Source organism: Procambarus clarkii, chromosome 20 (assembly GCF_040958095.1).
Source record: "Procambarus clarkii isolate CNS0578487 chromosome 20, FALCON_Pclarkii_2.0, whole genome shotgun sequence".
NCBI classification, from domain to species: domain Eukaryota; kingdom Metazoa; phylum Arthropoda; class Malacostraca; order Decapoda; family Cambaridae; genus Procambarus; species Procambarus clarkii.
Window position 1 is genome coordinate 24295930 of NC_091169.1, and position 21045 is coordinate 24316974.

The 21045-nt window shown below is 42.0% G+C and overlaps 1 protein-coding gene and 1 long non-coding RNA gene across 10 annotated transcripts in view; one reads left to right on the plus strand and one right to left on the minus strand.

The window, feature by feature from the left end:
• LOC138366618 (uncharacterized) overlaps window positions 1-21045 on the plus strand; it is a 120928-nt gene that overhangs the window by 99270 nt on the left and 613 nt on the right. The gene's annotated exons all lie outside the window — the stretch shown is intronic.
• Window positions 1-21045, minus strand: part of Klp10A (kinesin-like protein 10A) — an 84582-nt gene that overhangs the window by 21666 nt on the left and 41871 nt on the right. For 2 of the 9 annotated variants that reach the window (XM_045738123.2, XM_045738120.2), the window contains exons 2-5: window positions 12254-12348; window positions 7646-7726; window positions 5509-5778; window positions 2487-2522 (exon numbers count right to left, since the gene is read on the minus strand). In XM_045738123.2, the coding sequence (XP_045594079.1) occupies window positions 2487-2522; window positions 5509-5778; window positions 7646-7726; window positions 12254-12348 (482 nt within the window). Of the gene's footprint in view, window positions 1-2486; window positions 2523-5508; window positions 5779-7645; window positions 7727-12253; window positions 12349-12545; window positions 12751-21045 lie in introns of those variants that run through there. The other 7 variants (XM_069327736.1, XM_045738122.2, XM_069327738.1 and 4 more) reach the window with 5 other exon arrangements.

A 21045-nucleotide genomic window follows, 5' to 3' on the forward strand; every position in this document is an offset into this window, starting at 1 on the left:
CTTGTGGATTTGTCCATGGGACATTACCGTCAACCAAATGATAGTTATTGCGTGGGGGAATGGGTAAGCCTACAGGGCTGCCAAGGCATGATGAATTTATACCATGTAAGCTCCTGTCTGGTTCTAAGAGATGAAGGGGTGTGTGGAATAGTTAATTAAACAGCCAAAAGGTTATATCATACAAGGGAAATTATTCTAAAAGATTGGATGGTGGTAAAACTAGAAACCATTACAATATGAAATTTGGAACAGTCAGTGGCAGCGTCATGATGCAGATTTCATTCTGCAGCAAACTGGTTGACATAGCGGGTGTTTTGTGTGTACTGCTGGCATTATTATTGTTACAAGTCAATCCCCCCCCCCCCAGATCAACACAAGGTAAGAGTCTCTGATCTGAATAACTAAGTGCTCACACACAAGCATTCTCCACAAATATTTACGACACTTTCTTTGCTGAAAACACCAATGCCTTGAAAGGCAAACACAAATCTCTTACTAGTGGATCAGAGGTTAAACAAAAAAGAATTGGGTAACATGTTACCTGTTCATAGATTTTTCTCCAAGCCTTATGCCTCAGGTAGAACTATTTTACAAATCAAAAAAAGCACCTCTCAAGGTTTTACAATAGCTAAACAATACTTTAGGTCACCCAGCTGAAGTTTTCCAAATTCCAAACAAGACCAATTTCATTTCAACTAATGCAAGCTCATTGATACAGCTCTTAATCAGGGAATAATATTAGGATTTCAATGTTATATGCTGCACAATATCAAGATAGGGTAGATGCAATAGAGCAAAACCCCATAAACTGGAATATCTAACTCTTGGTGAGCACACATTGTGAACAATTGTCATCATAGTTTCTTGGTATAAGGTCATTGGGTATATCAGTACTGGCTGGAACAAAGTGTCCCTCACTTTGGATAATTTAACTACCTTCTCTAGACTTTACCAGGAACTAAATCAAATTGTGTAAATTATCAGGAATATTGATGGAGGGAGGCTTCTCTGATCTACGGGAAGCAGAGGTGGAACATTTTATTAACTTCCCCCCAGTAGTAGTCGACAGCTGAGGAGTTAATGGAGACGCACGAAGCCTACAATGATGAAAATTAAGATGAGAGGAAAAGAAACCGAGAACAGGGTACTAATGCAACTATTGAGAGTATATTAACAGATGCCCAACCAGTCAACAATCTTTGAGGCAGAAATTTCATCCTATTGCAAGCTGTACCATTTCATCAGAGGTCCGCGGTTGTTCAACGTCCTCCCAGTGACTAAGAAATATTGCAGGAACAACCGTGAACATCTTCAAGAGAAAACTGGACGGTTTTCTAAGAGAAGTTCCGGATCAGCCGGGCTGTGGTGGGTATGTGGCCCTGTGGGCCGCTTCAAGCAACAGCCTGGTGGACCAGACTCTCACAAGTCGAGCCTGGCCTCGGGCCACGCTTGGGGAGTAGAAGAACTCCCAGAACCCCATCAACCAGGTATCAACCAACCAGGTATCAACCAACCAGGTATCCTTTCTATATCAAGCAAGGCAAAGTAATCACATCATTGACTTCACCAGGCAATCCACAGACACCTTCATCATCAGCATCCCAGCCATCACCCAAAAGGAATAAGAAATGGCAGTGATAGTACACCATCACAGTGACAAATATTCCTAATTTATCACTTAGTTTGTCTCCAAGTCACCATTTATCATATTCATAATTTTGGAAATGCAAGTAATTTACATTACTTGCCCAAGTAATTACGACATTGTTTATATAGTGCAGTTTTATGCAAGTTACAGTCCAAAAATGTAACTGGTCCACTATATACTGTAAAATAATGTACCACATCAATGTAGATAAACATTAGATATTTGGGAAAATAATGTAGATCTGTGTGCTGTATATGCAATTTCCTGCTTACAATACAACAACTAAGCTTTGAAATATAGTCTGGCAACGTGGTTAACTAGCTAATGCATCTTCGGACTGTGTGCCATGTATTATATTATACTGTACTGTTCCTGGAACTTTACAAATTAAAATAATCATGCTACGTTACATCTGAATTTGTAGTGAACATTAATTACTTGTCATGCCTAAAAAAAAAAAAAAAAAATAAACGGGTAACTTTTCAACAAGATCATTGAATTCTTAATAAACCAGGATACACAACATTGGGATCTAAGTACAGGGACATCAAAAGGGAACATCCACGACACTAAGAAACTGAACACTATTACAAATTTAATAACAAAAGATATCAAACTGATGGATAAATGAACAGGCACACGAGAAAACCTGTGACATGAAGCATCCACGAATCAATCTGCTGAATAACACGAATTAACAACACTGGGGGTGAAGCTTTCAGGACATTGTGTAATGAAAAACTGAAATGACCAATTAAACAGAAAATGGATCAGCAGACAGTGGTACAGTACTACAATAGCAAGGACAGTGACAGTTATAATTTGATATATTACTTACAGCATCATCCATATCATCCACATCATCACCATCATCCTGGAGAATGCGTGGTAAGGGGAGGGGGGGGAAGAGGGACCAAGTGTATTAAAAGCGTTCATGAAGATGATACAATATACAGTAACTAGGAGTACGTGAGTGAATGTGTGCCACTGCTAACATGTTATAGTTAAAATAATGGCACCCCCTACAACTATACAACATAATTAATGAACCCTTTACAAGCATTACTAAATGTTAATTCTATCAACACATTTCATCCACTGGGAATATTTTTACATCTACTGTGTAGCCCAAGTGTTTAAAAACTTTACAAAAAAAAAATCACATTTTAAATCAATACAGTAACAACATGTACAATATTAATCTAGTAGTAATGTTCATTAGATGCAATGCTTGTCATTTTAAAATTATCAATACATGGACAATTTTAGGCACAGTATTTGATGTGTACTGTACATCATTATTTGGGTATATGTACATGGACCAGCTTATGTAAAACATCTACTTGTGCTTGTGTATTCACACACTAACTAATATAAATATGTATCCCAGGTTATGGAGCAGGGCGAGTGGAGGAAGGTGGGTGGTGGGGGTGATAGTTAGGCCGTGGGTGTTACACTGTGGTGTGGTTTCCTAAAGAATTCAATAGAAAGTGATATTGGATGAAATCTTACCCAACTGGTTCCCCCAATACTCACCAACAGTACATGCTAATTAAAGCTCATGTATATTTTTATTTATTTACCCATTGTAAGCACTACTCTCAGAAAAACAAATTTTAACAAAGAACCCAAAGGCCCTGGGCATTCAAGGTAAGTAAGTTCAGGTATTTAGCTGCTGGGTAGCAGCAGTACACAGATTAAAAAGGGAAGCAGTTGTTACGTCAGGCTACGAGCAGCCGCGTCCAACAGCCTGGTTGATCAGTCCAGCAACCAGGAGGCCTGGTCGACGACCGGGCCACGGGGACGCTACGCCCCGGGAGCACCTCAAGGTAACTTCAAGGTAACAAGGTAGGGGATCACAGCACAGAGGTGGGGGACATAAACCCGAGATTGGCTTACAGATAGATCCACAGACTGACAAGTAGGTGGAAATATGGCAAGAATCATGGCAAACTTCCATTCTCACTAACCATGTGACACTTGACACAAACTCGACATGATTGACCAGACGACAACTGGGAGGCCTGGTCGGAGACCGGGCCGCAGACTGTTGATCCCGGAAGCTACACAAGGTAGGGCTAGGGGACATTTGACAGAAGCTCGACACTGAATTGAGCCTTGGAAGACTCCAAAGGCTCTGTACTGGTTGTTGGCAAGTAGAAGGTTGTCGAAATAAATTCCATCCTCAACATCGAAGAAAAAATGTGGTAAAAGCTTAAATGTCAAGAGGTAATTAGCATAAATGTCTAGGTGGAGGGGGGGGGGGGGAAGACGGCATAAAGGGCTAGATATCACTCCCTGTAATCACCGGTAGGTATATAGAGGTCCACTGCTTGTCAACTTCCATCAAATATCTGAAACAGTGTTACCGAGTAAGTTGAGGTGTTCAAGAGAGATTTAGACAAGTTCCTGCAGAAAGTCACAGACCAACCAAATTGTAATGTTTAAGTGGGCCTGCAAGTTGCTCCAAGCAACAAACAGCCTTATCAATCAAGTTATAAGACAAATCTGTACCCAGGCCGGGCTTAGGGAGCAAGACACTCGAAACCAACTATAGATGAACCAGTCGTAGCTGGAGAAAATTGGGTGGGGGTCGCAGCATTTGTCAGTATAATACAGTACGCAATGTACACCTGAAGATTTTATAGAATGTCACCATTTGGTAAGAAAGCTGAAAGAATATACAGCAACTTTTTTTTTTATGCAACACTAAGTAAGCCCATGATTTGAAATTATTTCTGCAAATGCACATTCTGAAACATTGATCTACACAGCCAAAATCCTTATACTGTAATATTGCAAAACAAATTTTGAGATAGGATGACTAAAACTAACAGATGGTTTCCAGATATGCAAAGCCTACCTGTTAATGATTCATACAATAGTTTTACTCATCACATCCTAGCCTGGAAAAAAAACCTTGGCAAGTTCTAAAAAAAAATGTACAACTAATCTAAAAGTAAATGGTAAACAACAATAAAAACCGAGCACAATTGGGAGAATACAGTTTAACAATGCAGGAGAAAAACAATTACGGTCTTGAGGCTCGGTAAACAGCACTAATGCTAAAATCCAGCTGGAGAACCAGTTTAGGGAATACAAGGGTACTGTTACCACTTGCTAAACCATGACAACTCCATTGCATGCCTCGTAACATGCTCCATATATTGGTCTTCCACACACTTTCCATCAAAACACTTGTTAAAAGGTAGCCTTGTGTTCCCAATATAAACATTTTAGCTGTACTGTAATAATAATGTTGACAATATTAAGTACAGTATTGGTAGACTATAAACACAAGTTACAATGCAAATAGTATTTAATTTATATTTCTTGTGTCCACCATAAAGATGTCCAAAATTTATTAAAATATAAGCACTCAAATGTCACTAAAATCTACCCAAACAAAAAAAAAACATCTAGGTTAATGGTTAAAAAGTATCTACACTATTTAGATTGAAAAAACCTCATTTAATTAAGCACATGCAGTAAAATGCGTGACATGCACAGGGTGAGCATTCCAGCAAGCAAAACAAGAGACCACCACCACATGATGCAGTGCTGGTACAGGTATGTACCAGGTCTAGCACAAAAGGATGGACGACACTCATTCCTGCCGCCCACCTTCCATGTGACCCGGAGATGCTAGAAGGCCTGTCTTCAACCCTCCACTATTTGCATACTTACACTCATAGGAATTCAAGGATTTCATGTTAGTTTGGTGAATAATGAAGACAGATCCTCATTACCTAAAAGATAAATAGAATCTAAGAGGAAGGCATACCAGGGGAAAGGGGAGGGGTATTAAGAATAGGGCCTGAAGAAAGGGAAACTGCAGGCTGGATGGTTAGGTGGCATACCATGGTAAGCCTGGAAGCTGACTGGGAGCGTGCCACCTGGTGCCCTGGAGGCCGTGGTAGGTGTGATGTGTGCGCCGAGGGAGGCCTCTGTTGGTGGTAGCCTGCCGGAACGTTGGTGTTGGTGTTTGAAGATCTCAGGAACCGTCCAGACCCCCTCACTGCTCGACCAACATTTAGTCCTGACACGTAGTCACTAAGGTCTGCTTCTGACAAGCTGGATTCCTCGTCTTCGTCATCCTGATGAGTGTAGGGGTTGGGGGGAGGTTGACTCTTTGCCAGCACACCCAAGGAAGATAAAAGGGAAGGGTATGTCCTTACTCTCAGCCTTGGGCAGGACCTTGCTTCAGACACTTGTACAACTACACTGACAACATATCTGGTGCTGGAAACATGACAGTCCATAGCAACACATTTATAAATGACCCTCAAAAGCCCAGAAACAAACTTCTGTCAGACAAGCCAACTATGTGATCATAGCATTATGTGCTATCACCTGCTCCTCCTATATTTTAAATTGGCCTAATTTAAATTAACGTACTAGTGTGTAATTGTTTCCTTATTTCACCATAGTCAAGATCACAAAATATCCAGGATTTACATGACCAAATTTAGGACATGTGGACAATAAATTCAAACCACTAAATTTGGTAAGGATGTATTACTTACATCCAAACTACTCCACAACTATAGTTTTCAACATTAACCAAGACTAGCAGCTCATTTTCTATTGCACAAGGCATTTTAAAAGATATTAATTTATATACTGAATATGGAATGAGAGTATTTAGACTTATACTTGGCATTCATGAGTGGCACATAGATAAAGTTCAGCTCACCAACCTTGATCACTAGATACTGAATGACAACATACAGCATGTGATCCAACTAAATGTACTACTGTAACCCACTGTTAAAGAAGGAAATACCGTAAGTGCTCTCGTTCACCTCCTCTCCTTGCTTGCTTGATAAAGCCTCCAGTGAGCTTGTTGAATGACCCAAGGAGAATTATATTGCCGTCCTACTGTGAGCCAAGCTGTATTCAGTGGTAACCCGGCATGTTAGATGGTTTCTTCTCAGTTACCTTGTTCCCTTCAAGCATGTTTGTTAGAAGCTTTAAGCTGTCAAAAATACAAACAACTAAGCACTAATATTTCAAGTCTGTTCTACCTTAAGATTGAATCATAAGTAGTACTGTATTATTTGGCTCACTAGTTATACCTCTATAATTCCATCTTTGCAAGTGACTCCATCTATCATCCAGCAAAATTAACCAAGTGTTACTTTTCAGAGGTGCTACTCCCAAATACAGTACTATACCAGGCTTGCAATGATGGTAATTTATGATGTTTCCAGCACCTTGAACTAAAATTAATGTACAAATTGGGACAAATATAAGCAAGAATAAACAAGGTTGTGTTTGTGTGTGCATGTATGTCCGACTCTTGCTCGTTCATAACTCCACCCGACAGCATATTTCCCTCGAGCGAGAGGAATAAACACTGGTGTGGAAAACTTTCTGGAAATAACCTCACTGGGAATGTGCAAGCTCTCTCATACATTACAGTATTTACAAAAAATTAATTGAAAGAAAATGAATTCAAGTGAAGGGTGACCATACAACTCTTGCAACCATGAGGTTATTTATTCCTGGCATAAATGATAATCGAGAGCAAAACTTGACATCCAATATACACTAGCGAGCACCTGGAGAGGAGGCTGCTAGAATACGAGATGGCCATGCACGCCCTCAACCCCACATCCTCACTATTAACAATGCATCAAGACATCCCCACAGATAAGATCCCATACAGTACCCAAACACTAAGCCTACCACTTCTTAATGCCAGCCCTACGCCCTAGCACCAACAGTGGGGCCCCTGCAAGTGCGTGCTACATGCATGCACGTGAGAGGTGCAGACTGTGAAAGTTTAAACGGTGACAGGTGGTAGTGAACAAATGTTGCCCCAGCTACTTGTGATACACCCAGACGCACATCTTGGGTATGCGAGTTGCAGTGGACCGGTGGGCATTACTACAGGTGGGACATGCCTTGTAGGTGCTGTAGTAGGTGTGCCTTAGAGGTATGTAAGCCAAAGTGGCTCTGAAGGTGGCAACATATCGGGGTGACAATACTCACAAATTTGGAGGGTGGTGGCATGGCGTTTTGGTCTTGTGGTGCCAAATCAGGATTGAGAGCGAACACAGCATCGAACTCTATCTGAAACAAATAAAAATTAAAATCTTAGAACTTTACTGAAAGAGTAATATTTCTTCAGACACCATTCTATAAATTTTTGCTGCACTGATATAAATGACAGACCAATATATTTTTTTTTTTAGGAACAATATTATGTAAAAACTACTAAGTAAGAGTTTATCAAGTCATCACTAACAGTTTAGAGGTTTGTCATAAATTCATATATTTTGATAAGATGTTGGGACCTTAGGACCATTGTTTGCAGAATTGCCACTGTATAACATATCAGAGGTGTTATTTCCACATAATTTGCCATGCATCTAGGTGTCTAGTAATTTTACTTACAACTTAAGACTTGCATCTCATGACTAATGAGCTCACATTAGTCGTTGAGATTTAAGTCTCGTCCTAACCACATGCTCAGACCCTGACTTAGGAGAATGCGAAAGACTTGGCATTAATCTTTACATAAATTTTACAAATTACACAAGTGTGGGTTTTTATCCCATTGTGTGTGATGGGAGTCCCACTGTTCTATAGGCTGTCCAAGGCTTTGCTACCTTCCTTGTGCAATGGAGAAATATCTGCTGATTTAAGAGCTGCTGGTATCTCCCCTGTATCAACTCTTTCTCCATATAGCACTGAGCACTCGTGCTATTGGTGCTTTACATTTCTTAATGAATAGTGTGTTCCACAAGTTCGGACCTAGGGCTGAGTGCATGGACATGTCAATTTCTCTTTCAAAGGCCGAGTATATTAATATCTGTTATATTTTCCAAGGATTTGGATGGCATTCAAAGAATTTCATTGTCATCCTGTGTATGAACCTTCGGTTGTAAGTACTTATAGTATAGGTCCAATACTGAAGGATGTTTTTGACTTCGCTTTTGCACATGAAAAAATATTTTGGATTTGTCTTTATCCCTTGCATTGCTCTCTGTTCCAGTTTCATTTCCTCAGACTGGTATAATCGTTTCAGAGTCTTTTCTATTTTTTCTACCTCCCTGCTTAGATTTCTTTTTCTTTGTTATGAAAGTTGTGTCTGCTTAAACATGTGATTTTTTCCCATTGAACAACAGAATTAAAGTCTAGCACGGTAAATTACTTCACACACCCTCTAATTACACCTCTACAATCCAGATTCCACCCTAAAAACAAGGACTACATAGTGAGTAATGGGTCTGCTGAATTGCACCCTAATAAGGAGGATTACATGGCGAGTAATTTGCCAAATACCAAAATTCCGCTATGGCATCAACCCCTCTACACTGGGATTTTCAGATATAACGCACAGTGGAACCTCGTGACGAGCAGCACCATCTATGAGCATTTCGAGTAATGAGCGAGCCACTCGCCGAAAATGTCTCGATTGACGAGAAAACCATGCGGTGCTTCCTAGCGTTCCAGCTAGTTCTCGCAAATTCTCGGACGCCTCTGACGAAGCAAATCTATTTTTCTTTCTTTAAAGATGCTAATGATGCTGGGATGTTAAGGAGGTGACTGCTGTTATGTTTCAAAGCATTTATTTTTTTTTAAATCAAAGATTTGTTTGGTGTATGTCAGGTAGGCTGCTCCATTATTTAAAAAAGCGAATATCATATTGATGTTTTGAGGTGGGGGAACGGATTAATTTTATTTCCATTAATTTAAATGGGGAAATTTGTTTCGAAAGACAAGTGTTTCACATGACGAGCTCAGTGCAGAAACAGATTAAATTCGTTAATCGTGGCTCCATTTTCCCATTTTTGGTGCCATAGGTTGAAGTCCCAAAGCAAAATGATGATTGGGGCTGGATTTTAGGTTTTTGTGAGGCTAGGTAGAAAAATAGAAACAACTGAACTAAAGCTACAAGAATCAAAATACGTACTTGTACAGGAGAGGCAGAGAGAGCAAAAGACCATCAGTGAAATAAGATGAATCTGATATGTTCTCTTATGCAAAATCTAGGAAAAACTAGATAAAGTATTGGGCCCCTATGCAAGGAAGATAGAATTTTCACAGATGACAAATAAATGAGCGAAATACCGAGGCAACAGTACGGCTCCGCTTTCAGCAAGCCCCTAAACACACTGAAGATTGATAACCCAAACGAATTCTTAATGAATGTGATACCAACATCTAATCATATTTCAAATTTCACACTAACCCCACTGGATTTTGAAGTAGCCATAGACAATATGCCTATGCACTCTGCTTCAGGCTCTGAATACTGGAACTCAATATTCATCACAAATTGTAGAAAACCACCATTGCAGGCCCTAAACATTCTTTGCAGACTCTTAGATACTGGCATTATCCCTTATGTACTAAAAACAGCCAAGATAGCACTACTTCATAAAGGTGGAAATAATGCAGAAGCAAAAAATTAGACCAATCACTTTCATCACTTGGAACACAAAAATCTGATAAGAAAGATCACAAAATACATTGAATCACAGCAAATCCCTAATCCCGGACAACATGGAGTCCAGAACAGGGCATTCTTGCCTATCACAATTGCTTGACAACTGACATGGCCTTAGATGCCTGGAAAGGGTTTTGGGAGTTCTTCTCCAAACCTGGCTTGGGGCTAGGCTTGAAGATCTCACGAAATACGAGCAAAATGCTGATGTAACACATTTGTGCCTCTCCATCTGTGGTTGTGGTTGGTTGTGGGCGGTGGTTGGTTGTGGGTGGTGGTTGGTTGTGGTGGTGGTTGGTTGTGGTGGTGGTGGTGGTGGTTGGTTGTGGTGGTGGTGGTGGTTGGTGGTGGTGGTGGTGGTGGTTGGTGGTGGTGGTGGTTGGTTGTGGTGGTGGTGGTGGTGGTGGTTGGTTGTGGTTGGTTGTGGTGGTGGTGGTTGGTTGTGGTGGTGGTGGTTGGTTGTGGTGGTGGTGGTTGGTTGTGGTGGTGGTGGTTGGTTGTGGTGGTGGTGGTTGGTTGTGGTGGTGGTGGTTGGTTGTGGTGGTGGTGGTTGGTTGTGGTGGTGGTGGTTGGTTGTGGTGGTGGTGGTTGGTTGTGGTGGTGGTGGTTGGTTGTGGTGGTGGTGGTGGTTGGTTGTGGTGGTGGTGGTGGTTGGTTGTGGTGGTGGTGGTGGTTGGTTGTGGTGGTGGTGGTGGTTGGTTGTGGTGGTGGTGGTTGGTTGTGGTGGTGGTGGTGGTGGTGGATGGTTGTGGTGGTGGTGGTGGTGGTGGATGGTTGTGGTGGTGGTGGTGGTGGTGGATGGTTGTGGTGGTGGTGGTGGTGGTGGATGGTGGTGGTGGTGGTGGATGGTGGTGGTGGTGGATGGTTGTGGTGGTGGTTGGTTGGGGTGGTGGTGGTTGGTTGTGGTGGTGGTGGTTGGTTGTGGTGGTGGTGGTTGTGGGTGGTGGTGGTGGTTGTGGGTGGTGGTGGTAGTAGAAAAAAGGAGATTGCTCCATGGACCATCAACTGTGAAGAGCTCAGTCACCAAGGGTGACTTGGTCACCCTTGGTGACCACCACAGTGCTTGCGATGCTTGCTCCAATAGTATTCCTCATAGTGGGCTCGGACAAGGATGCAAACTATAGTACCTTATCATCCTTTGCAGATGTCACTAAGATTTTTATGCGAGTAGACAATATATCGGATATAGCAAACTTCCAATCTGATGTAAATCAGATCTTTCAAATGAGCCACAGAAAATAATAAGGTATTTAATGAAGTTCTAGCTCCTTCACTATGAAATAAAAAAACGAAAATATAAAAACAGAAACCATGTTCAAAACTGTCAAATCATATTATAAAACGAAAAAGCGATGCAAGGGATTTTGATATAATCATGTCAGAAGACCTTACCTTTAAAGAACACAATAAATTAGCCTGCGCTACTGAAAGAAAAAATGACATTGGATAACAAGAACCTTTCAAACAAGAGATGCCATACCAATGATGATACTTTTCAAGACGCTAGTGCTCTCTTGTGGAATACTGTTGCATAATAACAGCGCATTTCAAGGCTGGATAAATTGCTGACCTGCTGAGCGTGCAGAGATCCTTCACTGTCAGAATCCACTTAATAAAAACATCTAAATTATTGTGATCGATTAAAATGCTTAAATCTGCATTCTCTTGGGCGCAGGCGGGAGAGATACAATATTCACTTGGAAAATATTAAGAGGGACTGGTTCCAAATCGGCACACAGATCACCACATTACAAGAGACCAGAAGGTATGGAAGGATGTGCAGAGGTGAAAAGCAGAGGTGCAACAGGTACTCAGAAAACTATCAACATCAGAGGCCAGATACTGTTCAACATACTTCCACTATGCATCAAGGGCATAACTGGCCAACCTCTCACGGTGATCAAGAGAACTCAAACAATCCAACTCAATAAACACTCAATCCAAAGAAAACCTAATCAACATTACATTCCGTTACAACCAGATTTCTTGATAGGAAACCACATAAATATCCAAATTCTTAAAAATTATTTACATGAATACACGTATTCATTATACTGTACCTGACTTTGCTAGTATTAGCCAAGACACTGATAGTCTAAGGCCAGAGGCTTCCCCTGAGTTACAATGGAAGTACGAGTGGTACTTACCTCTTTCCCTTTAGTTTCGCCTTTCTCAAACCATTCGACTGTGACACTCCTGGCGGTAGCGTTGACAGTGGAGACGGTCGCAGAGTGAACACGACCTGTGAACAATGCGGTGCCGGTATTAATATTGCTGCTCTTCTACACAACTATTATACATTTCTAATTTTACAGCCACGACATCTCCGTACGTGAGTATATGCATACAAGTTTAAATTTATAACTTGCCCTTAATATGCAGACGTACATAATATTCATAATGAGGCTTTGTAATTTGTATTAAAACAGTTTTTCTTACCATGAGGGACGCGAGAGCGCTTCCCTCCACCCGAAACCAAGAGCCCAGTTTGTCGTAGCGGTGGCACAATGCGGCACCAGGTGGGGCCCAAAGTGTGGCTGCCTTCCTCTCCAGTCCCCGAGTGACGGCCGGCACCCTTCAGAAGGCCGTCCAGCTGACCAGTACTGGCTGGCACACGCGCACTCCGCATTATGCGATGTACGTCTCCCTTTGTTTTAATCATTTTAATGAACAGGACATTAAAACGGTATTTTGAAACTTACAACGCAGCGCCAGAAGAAAAAAAACACACGAAATCAAGGTCATCAACCAGCCCATCCTCCTGTTTAAGAGGACAGGTTACATCAACATAGTCTGAACGGTCTAGATCGCAGCCATCAAGAGACATCTCCGGTCCCTATGATCAGTGAAGGTGCAAGAACGAAAATTAAACATTTATTTCATCAGGGACTATGCAATAACCGTGTGACTAAAACGACACAACCATATACATGGTGCGTGTGATAGAGCTTGAGAAGTGGCCTTCACAATGGCCACACACTGCCCTTTACCCACATCTAGTTCGCTCAAGAACTGCTATACCCAAATCACTCGCCTCCCTAACCACAGACCGACAACTTTGAACGTTATGCTTGCTTAAGACAAAAACTTACACACAGCTAGTAAAGAAAGCAGGAATGGCGTGCATGCGGCAGGCACTAAGGAGAAGACCAAAAACTGTGTCCCGGGTATCAGAGACGAGGATGTGGGTCAACAAGGTAATACGGTAATGTCACCACCACCTCCAGGGACCCACAACCCCCTCCCCTGACATATGTTAACGTCCCCGCCACCACTCGCCTTATTATATCGCACTAACTGACATACGTTTTCACCTTCCTGGGAATGAATGGGATCAACTACTTAGCCTGCCGCTTTTAACACAGTTTTAAATGGTTTCCCCTTTACCTGCCACTTTTCTAATGACTTGGAATAGCACTTATTCTTGCCAGTGGATTTATTAAAATTCATATTTTTTCTCGTCAACGCCTCTTCAATTAAAGAAAGTACTCGTTTAGCCTAATTGGGTATAAAAACCATATTCAGGCAACTTAAAACTCATTTATGGCCAGAGATTGTTTAAAAGCTGTAACCGTCATGCAATTTAGTAAAAACCTGGGTTAAGTAGTACAACACACATACGTAGGTGCACCTGTTTACGTTTATTGGTAATGTCATAGGAAATTTCCCTAACATGGATCAGACCGTGTCACGAGTAATGTTATTTCACCTCGTGTTAAATGTATTGTGCTAAGAACACTGCGCCAGCTGGCAAGGTAGACCTCTGCCAGCAGTCGCCGCTTTCTTCACACAACACAAAACACTGGAGCTTGCACTAAGGCTTGTTACAGTGCAACACCATCACAAAGTGTGAACATGTGTTTTAATGACTACTAAAGATATGCGTGTGAACACTTCACACACATTAATAGCACAAAAATGTATATAAACACGAGGCATAGTTTAAACCGAATTGCAGAGTAGTTAAACAGATTTAGTAAAAATAGTTCAAATGACCCAATCCCCGGATCCGAGTATCCCAATACACGTGCGGAAGCCAGCCGAGCCTCACTGGCATGCTGTACACTAATTAAACCTTCCTTACATAGCAGATCAACTCCTCCGCCAATTACTGTTTTAGCCGACAATCCTCTTATGTCAAACTCGCTCGGTAACGCAAGCAGGTTTTAAAGGTATTTGTTTAAATTTCACACACACACACATGATTGAAGTATACAAATTTATATAAAAGTTACACACTAATAACTTGTCAAATATATTAATACGAAACAATGCATATAAACTGCATAAGTTGAGATTCAGAAAATACCTGGATAACACTACTTTGGAAATTAGGTGGTTTATCTATGGAACACCTTACCAGGTATCAATAGATGTGGGATCACTATTGTTTCAAACGTAGGTTAGACAAATGAATTTGGGTGGATATAAATAAGCACCATCTCTGTACTGGGTCGAATAGCACCGAGAGGTCATAGAGTAGGTAATAGTAACATAATAGTAAGAGGAGAGGTTCAACATTAAGAGCGTAAAACTTTAACAGATCTCTTGGTCTCTTGGTTTAACAGATCGGTTAAAGTTTTGAACTCTTAATGTTGGACCTCTCCTCTGATTCCTTAATGTCCACCAGCGTATGTACCCTGCTTAAGGCTTCTCGTTTTATCTTTCACGTCAGTGGTGTTTGTTGTGGGATGCGAGAGGGAGGTTATTTGTGAGGGCCAATGAGTGGGAGGAAACTTATGGGTTTGAATGCCCAAGAATAGGGAAGGAGTAAGGGTGATGGGGTTCAGTGGGGTGTTGAGATGGGGGGGGGGTACCTTTGTGGTCTCATGGTAAACTTTACAAAATTAATGCTATTCACCACTGTAGCAGAGTTTTGTTAAGAGTATAATTCCACTCGACGAAAGCAGAGGAACGCGCAAGTAAGCCGGGGTTGGTGGGAGAGCCTGGGTGGAAGCCACATTTAGATCAACCACCACAGACACGGTCGCCATCATCCCGGGAACAGTTTCCTTCGTTTTGTTTATATTCGGTAGTAAACTATTACACACTTTTCGTACAGTAGCAAAAAGTTATACAAAAAGAGTATGCACACACATTAAGTTCTTATTTTCCTCCCCCTCCCACCCCCCACCACCCCACACCTCGTTATCAAAACAGCTTTGTGATGGCCCCAGGAAATGCCAGTCAACCGCAATGGCTTCTTTCTCAGATTGTATCAGTGTTCAAAGAAACAGGCGGGCGTGAGCGTGTATTCTGGGAGTTCTTTCCAGAGGCTGGTGTTGTAATTTACACGTGATCGGCCTCCTTGGCACCACTTCAGTAGCGGCAGTAGCTTTTTTATTATTATTATTTTCTACCACAGACGTGGCCACACATTTACAATGCTAACAAGCATATATACATTTTTCTTCTGTCCTCCATGGATAGGGTGAGAGATTTGTCAAACATACAGTTCAGGGATTTGTTGAACATTCAACCACAGATGGTGATTGTAGTGCTTTTAAAATGCTAGGCCAAGTTACATACGTAAATACATAAATACACAGATTTATGTATGATACATAAAGTGTTCGCGCAACCCATCCTTCAGAAATGATAGTACTTAAAACAATTATTGGATGACCGTACTAAAGTCCCAGCAGTACAGTCGGGTTAGTTCTCGACGAACAATATTTCCAGATTCGAATCTCGGGCGAAACAGAAATGGTTGGGCACATTTTCTTTCGACTAATGGCTCTGTTCACCTAACATTAGGTAGGTACTTTGGAGTTGGTCAGCTTCTTGTGGGGGTTACATCTTGGGCAGGGTTAGTAATTCGACCTGGGGTGGGGGGGACAGGTCTCGATAAAAACCTAATGTGTATAAATACACTGGCTTCCTGTCCCCTGACAATGAATTATTAATAATAAATAAAATAAATAATAAAAAATGATCTATTCTGTATGATTATTATTAAATGGGCAGTTTTAGAAAAAAAAAAGGGTATTCACTGTTGGAATGCTCAAAATGGCATGACAAAAATTGGAGCAGTAACTACACACTAACCAAAGTGTAAATAAGGAATCCTAAGCTGTTATGAATGTAACGCCAATCTTCATGTTATGAAGGTGAAGGCGTTTTGTCACCATAACACTGCCCAGCCTTTGGTGTCATACCAGCATGAAGGACTCTCAGGGAATACTGTACGTTAAAATATATAAACTAATGCAAAAAGACCGAGATTAGGTTTTATTTAAATTTATTATTGTCATCAAACATGATGTCAGGTAGAGCTTTAACGCCATGACCGTCGACGATTTGTAGGTAACGTGATTTGGTATAACCCATAGGAAGAGACCTATGACGGCACGAGTCAGCGAAACCCCTCGTGATTGGTTTACAGCATGTCACCAACCTCCGACGTCATGGGCACACCGTCGGCCAAGGCTTACACAAGATATTAGCAAAAATAACAAAACAAATGTAGCCCATTGTGGAGTGGGCCGCCCAAGCATTTATTTCCCCTACATGAGGAACCCAAAGTATACTAGCAAATTCCAAAGGAATGCAACAAGGCTTGCAACTAGCATGAACTTTAGTGCCAAGGCTTAAAGTACGATGAGAGGCAAAGTTAGCTGGAATTTGTTTCACTTGTAGATAGATAACACAGTTGAGCCATATCTGATCATCCTCAGTGGGAATACAATTTGATTAATAAAGGTGGATAAAGGATACACGGTATAACACGAGGATATTGATGGACATCCGAGGCGCAGATGAATCACAAGGATGCTAACAGACAGGATGAGGATCGCTGTGAAAGGTATACATGACAAGCAAGAGGGTTGGGGGGCGGGGTCGCTACATTAGCATGGCGATTACCAGTAAGGTAGAACTTGGGAGCAAGAGCTCAACCCTGCACGAACGTTTAGAGTAATGGGAACACAGAGCGCGTGTGTGGGGACGCGCACTAAGCAAGCAAGGAGGCAGCAGCCAGTACCCCAGACAGGGAGCCCTCACAACCGTCAAGGGCGGCTAACTTACTCCCAGGCTCTTGACCTCATGAACTTCACCCAACACTACTGGCAACAGTGAAAATAAAACCAGCGTAATCATTCACTCTAAATATAAATACCGCTCAATTTACGAGGCTACCTTTGGCACCACCTCAGGTTCTCGTCCCAAAGGTGCCCGTACTTCCTACTATTTACTCTTTCTATATAACGAGCACATTTTTATTAGCAGATTTGGAACCCCCGTTTCCGTACACGAGCATAATTTTACTATAGCCACCTTTACAGGTGGTTATAGTAATTTCAACTGTTCAAATCTAATAAACTCTGCATTTAAGCAATGGATTGGCCTCGTTTTCCAACTTCCCAAAAACTTTATACAGTATACTACACGTCCGAAATGTGTATAGACCCATCACAAATGAAACTGCAGCTTAACGTACAATGATACGTGTTCATCTATCTTGCGCACATTGTCAAATGAACGAGTGCAGGTTTCCTCCTAGGAAAAGAAGTTAATACAACATCAGCTAAGGGTCCACCCTCGCCTCACCTAGGACAGTCAGGATAAATTAACTAAATATCCCTATTTCACAGGATAGTTTTTTTTCATACAAGGGCAGGCAATCAGCTGGCCAGCACTGGCAAACTTTGCACGGATTACGAGGACACTGAAGAAGATGCAAGTGGAAGTTATTGCAAAACTCCAGGTACCCTTTACTGACAGGTCTATACGATCTAACGTGTGGACAATCGATAATGTAATGTTGGAGAGTATGACCCACTTGCTGCTCGCAGAGTTCACAGTTGTCACAATTGCAAGATTCGCTTCTTGCAATTTAAATAACTATCTTAGACCAACTTGCCCAAGTTCACGGACTTCAAGTGAGACAAGCTGGCTATGATGACACACAACTCAAATATAAAATATAAATACATTATGAAAATTAAGTAATGGTCCTAAAGTTTTTGTAACACTAAAATCTAACAAGAGAATTACAACAGTCTGATTGTCCCCTGAAATGAGAGTATCGTTGTAATTATTTGGTCGAAAGTACCAATATATAGTACTGAAGCTCCGGTAAACCACTTTCTGTACTCCTAACATCCACACGGAAGTCATCCTGTCACGTGTGGATGACAATTTATACTTTCTGTACAACTATTGTATAGTCCAAAAAAATAAAGCTATAAACCAAACAAATATTCCTAGGCCTAGTATAGCACGGATGCACTATATTAGGCTTAAGATGGAGTGTATTAGTACTAGGATTGCTAAGTTTGGTTAGGTCTTATATTTATGTTAATAGTTTCCGGTTTGTCCGAATGGTTTCTGGTGGTCGGTCACGATATGTTGGTATTTTAGACCACATTTACTTACGTACAGTACTGTAATTTTATGAGCATTTAAACAAGTGATTTGACTACTACAGCCATCGTGACACACCAGTACACCGTGGTCAAGTGTAAGGTCCACGCCGCCAGCCGCTCCACACCTCTTACAATATTACTTTTTTATGCAGTCTACTTTAGGGTAGAAATTGCAGTGGTTCAGGGACATTAAAAACACTGCAATATTCACGATTAATGGGCCTACACGTTATCGGCTCTTTAATAGGTTATCGGTACCCTACGTTCTGCATTTTTTACGGACGAGATATATAGATGAGGCTAGTTACTAGGCGTGTGAACCTGGTAGGGTGTAGAGAACCTGGTAGAGTGCCGGTCGCCAGCTGGGGAGTGCCAGGTATATATGGCACACGCCACGCATTCTTCACGCCTCCCTTCCTACCGCTATTCCTCCTCTTCCGCTACCTTATCTTCCTCTCCAATGCGGTTCAAACCAGCTGCTATTACATGAACGTGTCTGAAATTTATTTTTTATATAAACATCTTGTTGGGCAAAATAAAACGCAGTTTCGTTAATTCTGGAGTTATATTACATCTTATCAGAGTAAGAGATGAATGGGTTGTCTGTTTATTTAAGACCTCTCCTAAAACCAGGCACAACCACCTTAGTACCAGGTGATGAGCCACAAGAGATTGTTATGTACCAAATCCTGCTACCTGTCACACATGCAAAGTTTAAACGCTTGGTAACATTTGCAAAACAAAAGGACACAGCACCGCTCTTGTGCCATGTAGGTCCACTACGGGCTCACCATAGTCCGTGCTACTTGGAACTTGTTCAGAGTGGCTGAATCTATAACAACAACTTGCAAAATGTCCAGTAATCCGGACCCTTGTGACAAGGACAAGTTACTACGGCCAGACATGACCCAGCTTACCTTGCCGTGATTTCGGGGCTCAACGTCCCCGCGGCTCGGTCGTCGACCAGGCCGCCTCATTACTGGACTGGTCAACCAGTCCAGTAATGGTTGGAGGCGGCTGCTCGCAGCATGACGTATGAATCACAACCTAGTTGATCAGGTATCCTTTGGAGGTGCTTATCCAGTTCTCTCTTGAACACTGAGGGGTCGGCCAGTTATGTCCCAAGCGTGTTGAACAGTCTCGGGCCTCTGATGTTGATAGTTCTCTCTCAGAGTACCTGTTGCACCTCTGCTCTTCAACGGGGGTATTCTGCACATCCTGCCATGCCTTCTGGTCTCATGTGGTGTTATTTGTGTGTGCAGGTTTGGGACCAGCTACTCTAATATTTTCCACGTGTAAATTATGTATCTGTCCCATCAACATCAGAGGCCTGAGACTGTTCAACACGCTTCCACTACACATAAGGGACATAACTGGCCGACCCCTTAGTGTTCAAGAGGATTTGACAAGCACCCCCAAAGGAACTACGGGCTCACCATAGCCCGTGCTATTTGGGACATTTTGTTCCCAGTAGCGAATCTTTAACAAACAACAACCTCCAAAGGATACCTGATCAACCAGGAGGCCTGGTCGACGACCGGGCCGCAGGGACGCTAAGTCCCGAAAACACCTTGAGGTAAGGTCCCGCAATAATGCAGTAATATGTAGCAGTTGAGATTCCAACTAACACGTTTTATTAACGTCACGTTGCATGATCTTATCAATGATTAAAAGTTTGGGGAAAAACACTTATTTCACTATCGCCGCCTCCAGAAACTGGAATGTAAGAGTGACCACCAATATACCCGTTTTACCACACGGATTGTACCTGGATGGGGTTCCGAGAGTTCGACTTCAAGCCCCCCCCCCCCCAGTTTTGCATCAAACTTACGACCTCTCTCAACCCATCTAATATATTGAGGCTGATATATGGGGAAACGTCAATACTACAGTACTTTAACGTTTATTAATCCGTCCCAATGTTTACAATTTGGTTGACACCTCTGAAAATGCAACATATTGGAAGAAGGCGGGTAGAGTCGCCACTATAACTACCAACTGCTTGTTTGGTTGAGGAGACCAATTAGAGGGTGTGGTGAGGGAGCAGACCGAGTCGTGAGGCGGTGACTAGTGAGCGTCCGGGCGGCAGCACACAATCACTGTTTCCGGCAGTGTAACACGAGGGTCATCGCCACTCCACCGGCCCCTAACACACACACACTTGCAACAGTTGCTCGCTGGTAAGCTCAACACCGATAAAACACGGCTCGACATTCTTCGGTATTTCCAACATGAAAAGAAAGTAAATATTACTGGGTCTAACCACTTTTGTTGCGACGGCGCTGGAACCAATCGTATTGGCGTTTGCCTCTACATTGGAGACATTCGGCGCCGTGGAGAGAAGGGACCTGCTGCTTGGGTAACAGCTTCTCCATATCAACCTACCCTGGCTTTGCGCCCTGGAGAGGCCATTCCAGACCAACAACCAGAACGCAACTCCATAGTCTCGTATGACTGATGGATGCCTACTACTAACCACTTTTGTTAAAGATAAAAGTTCAGCGTGCCTGTAGTTTACTTGTAGGTGGTTTTGAGAGAATTTTTTATTCGTTTAATTACCTGTTGACGACTTC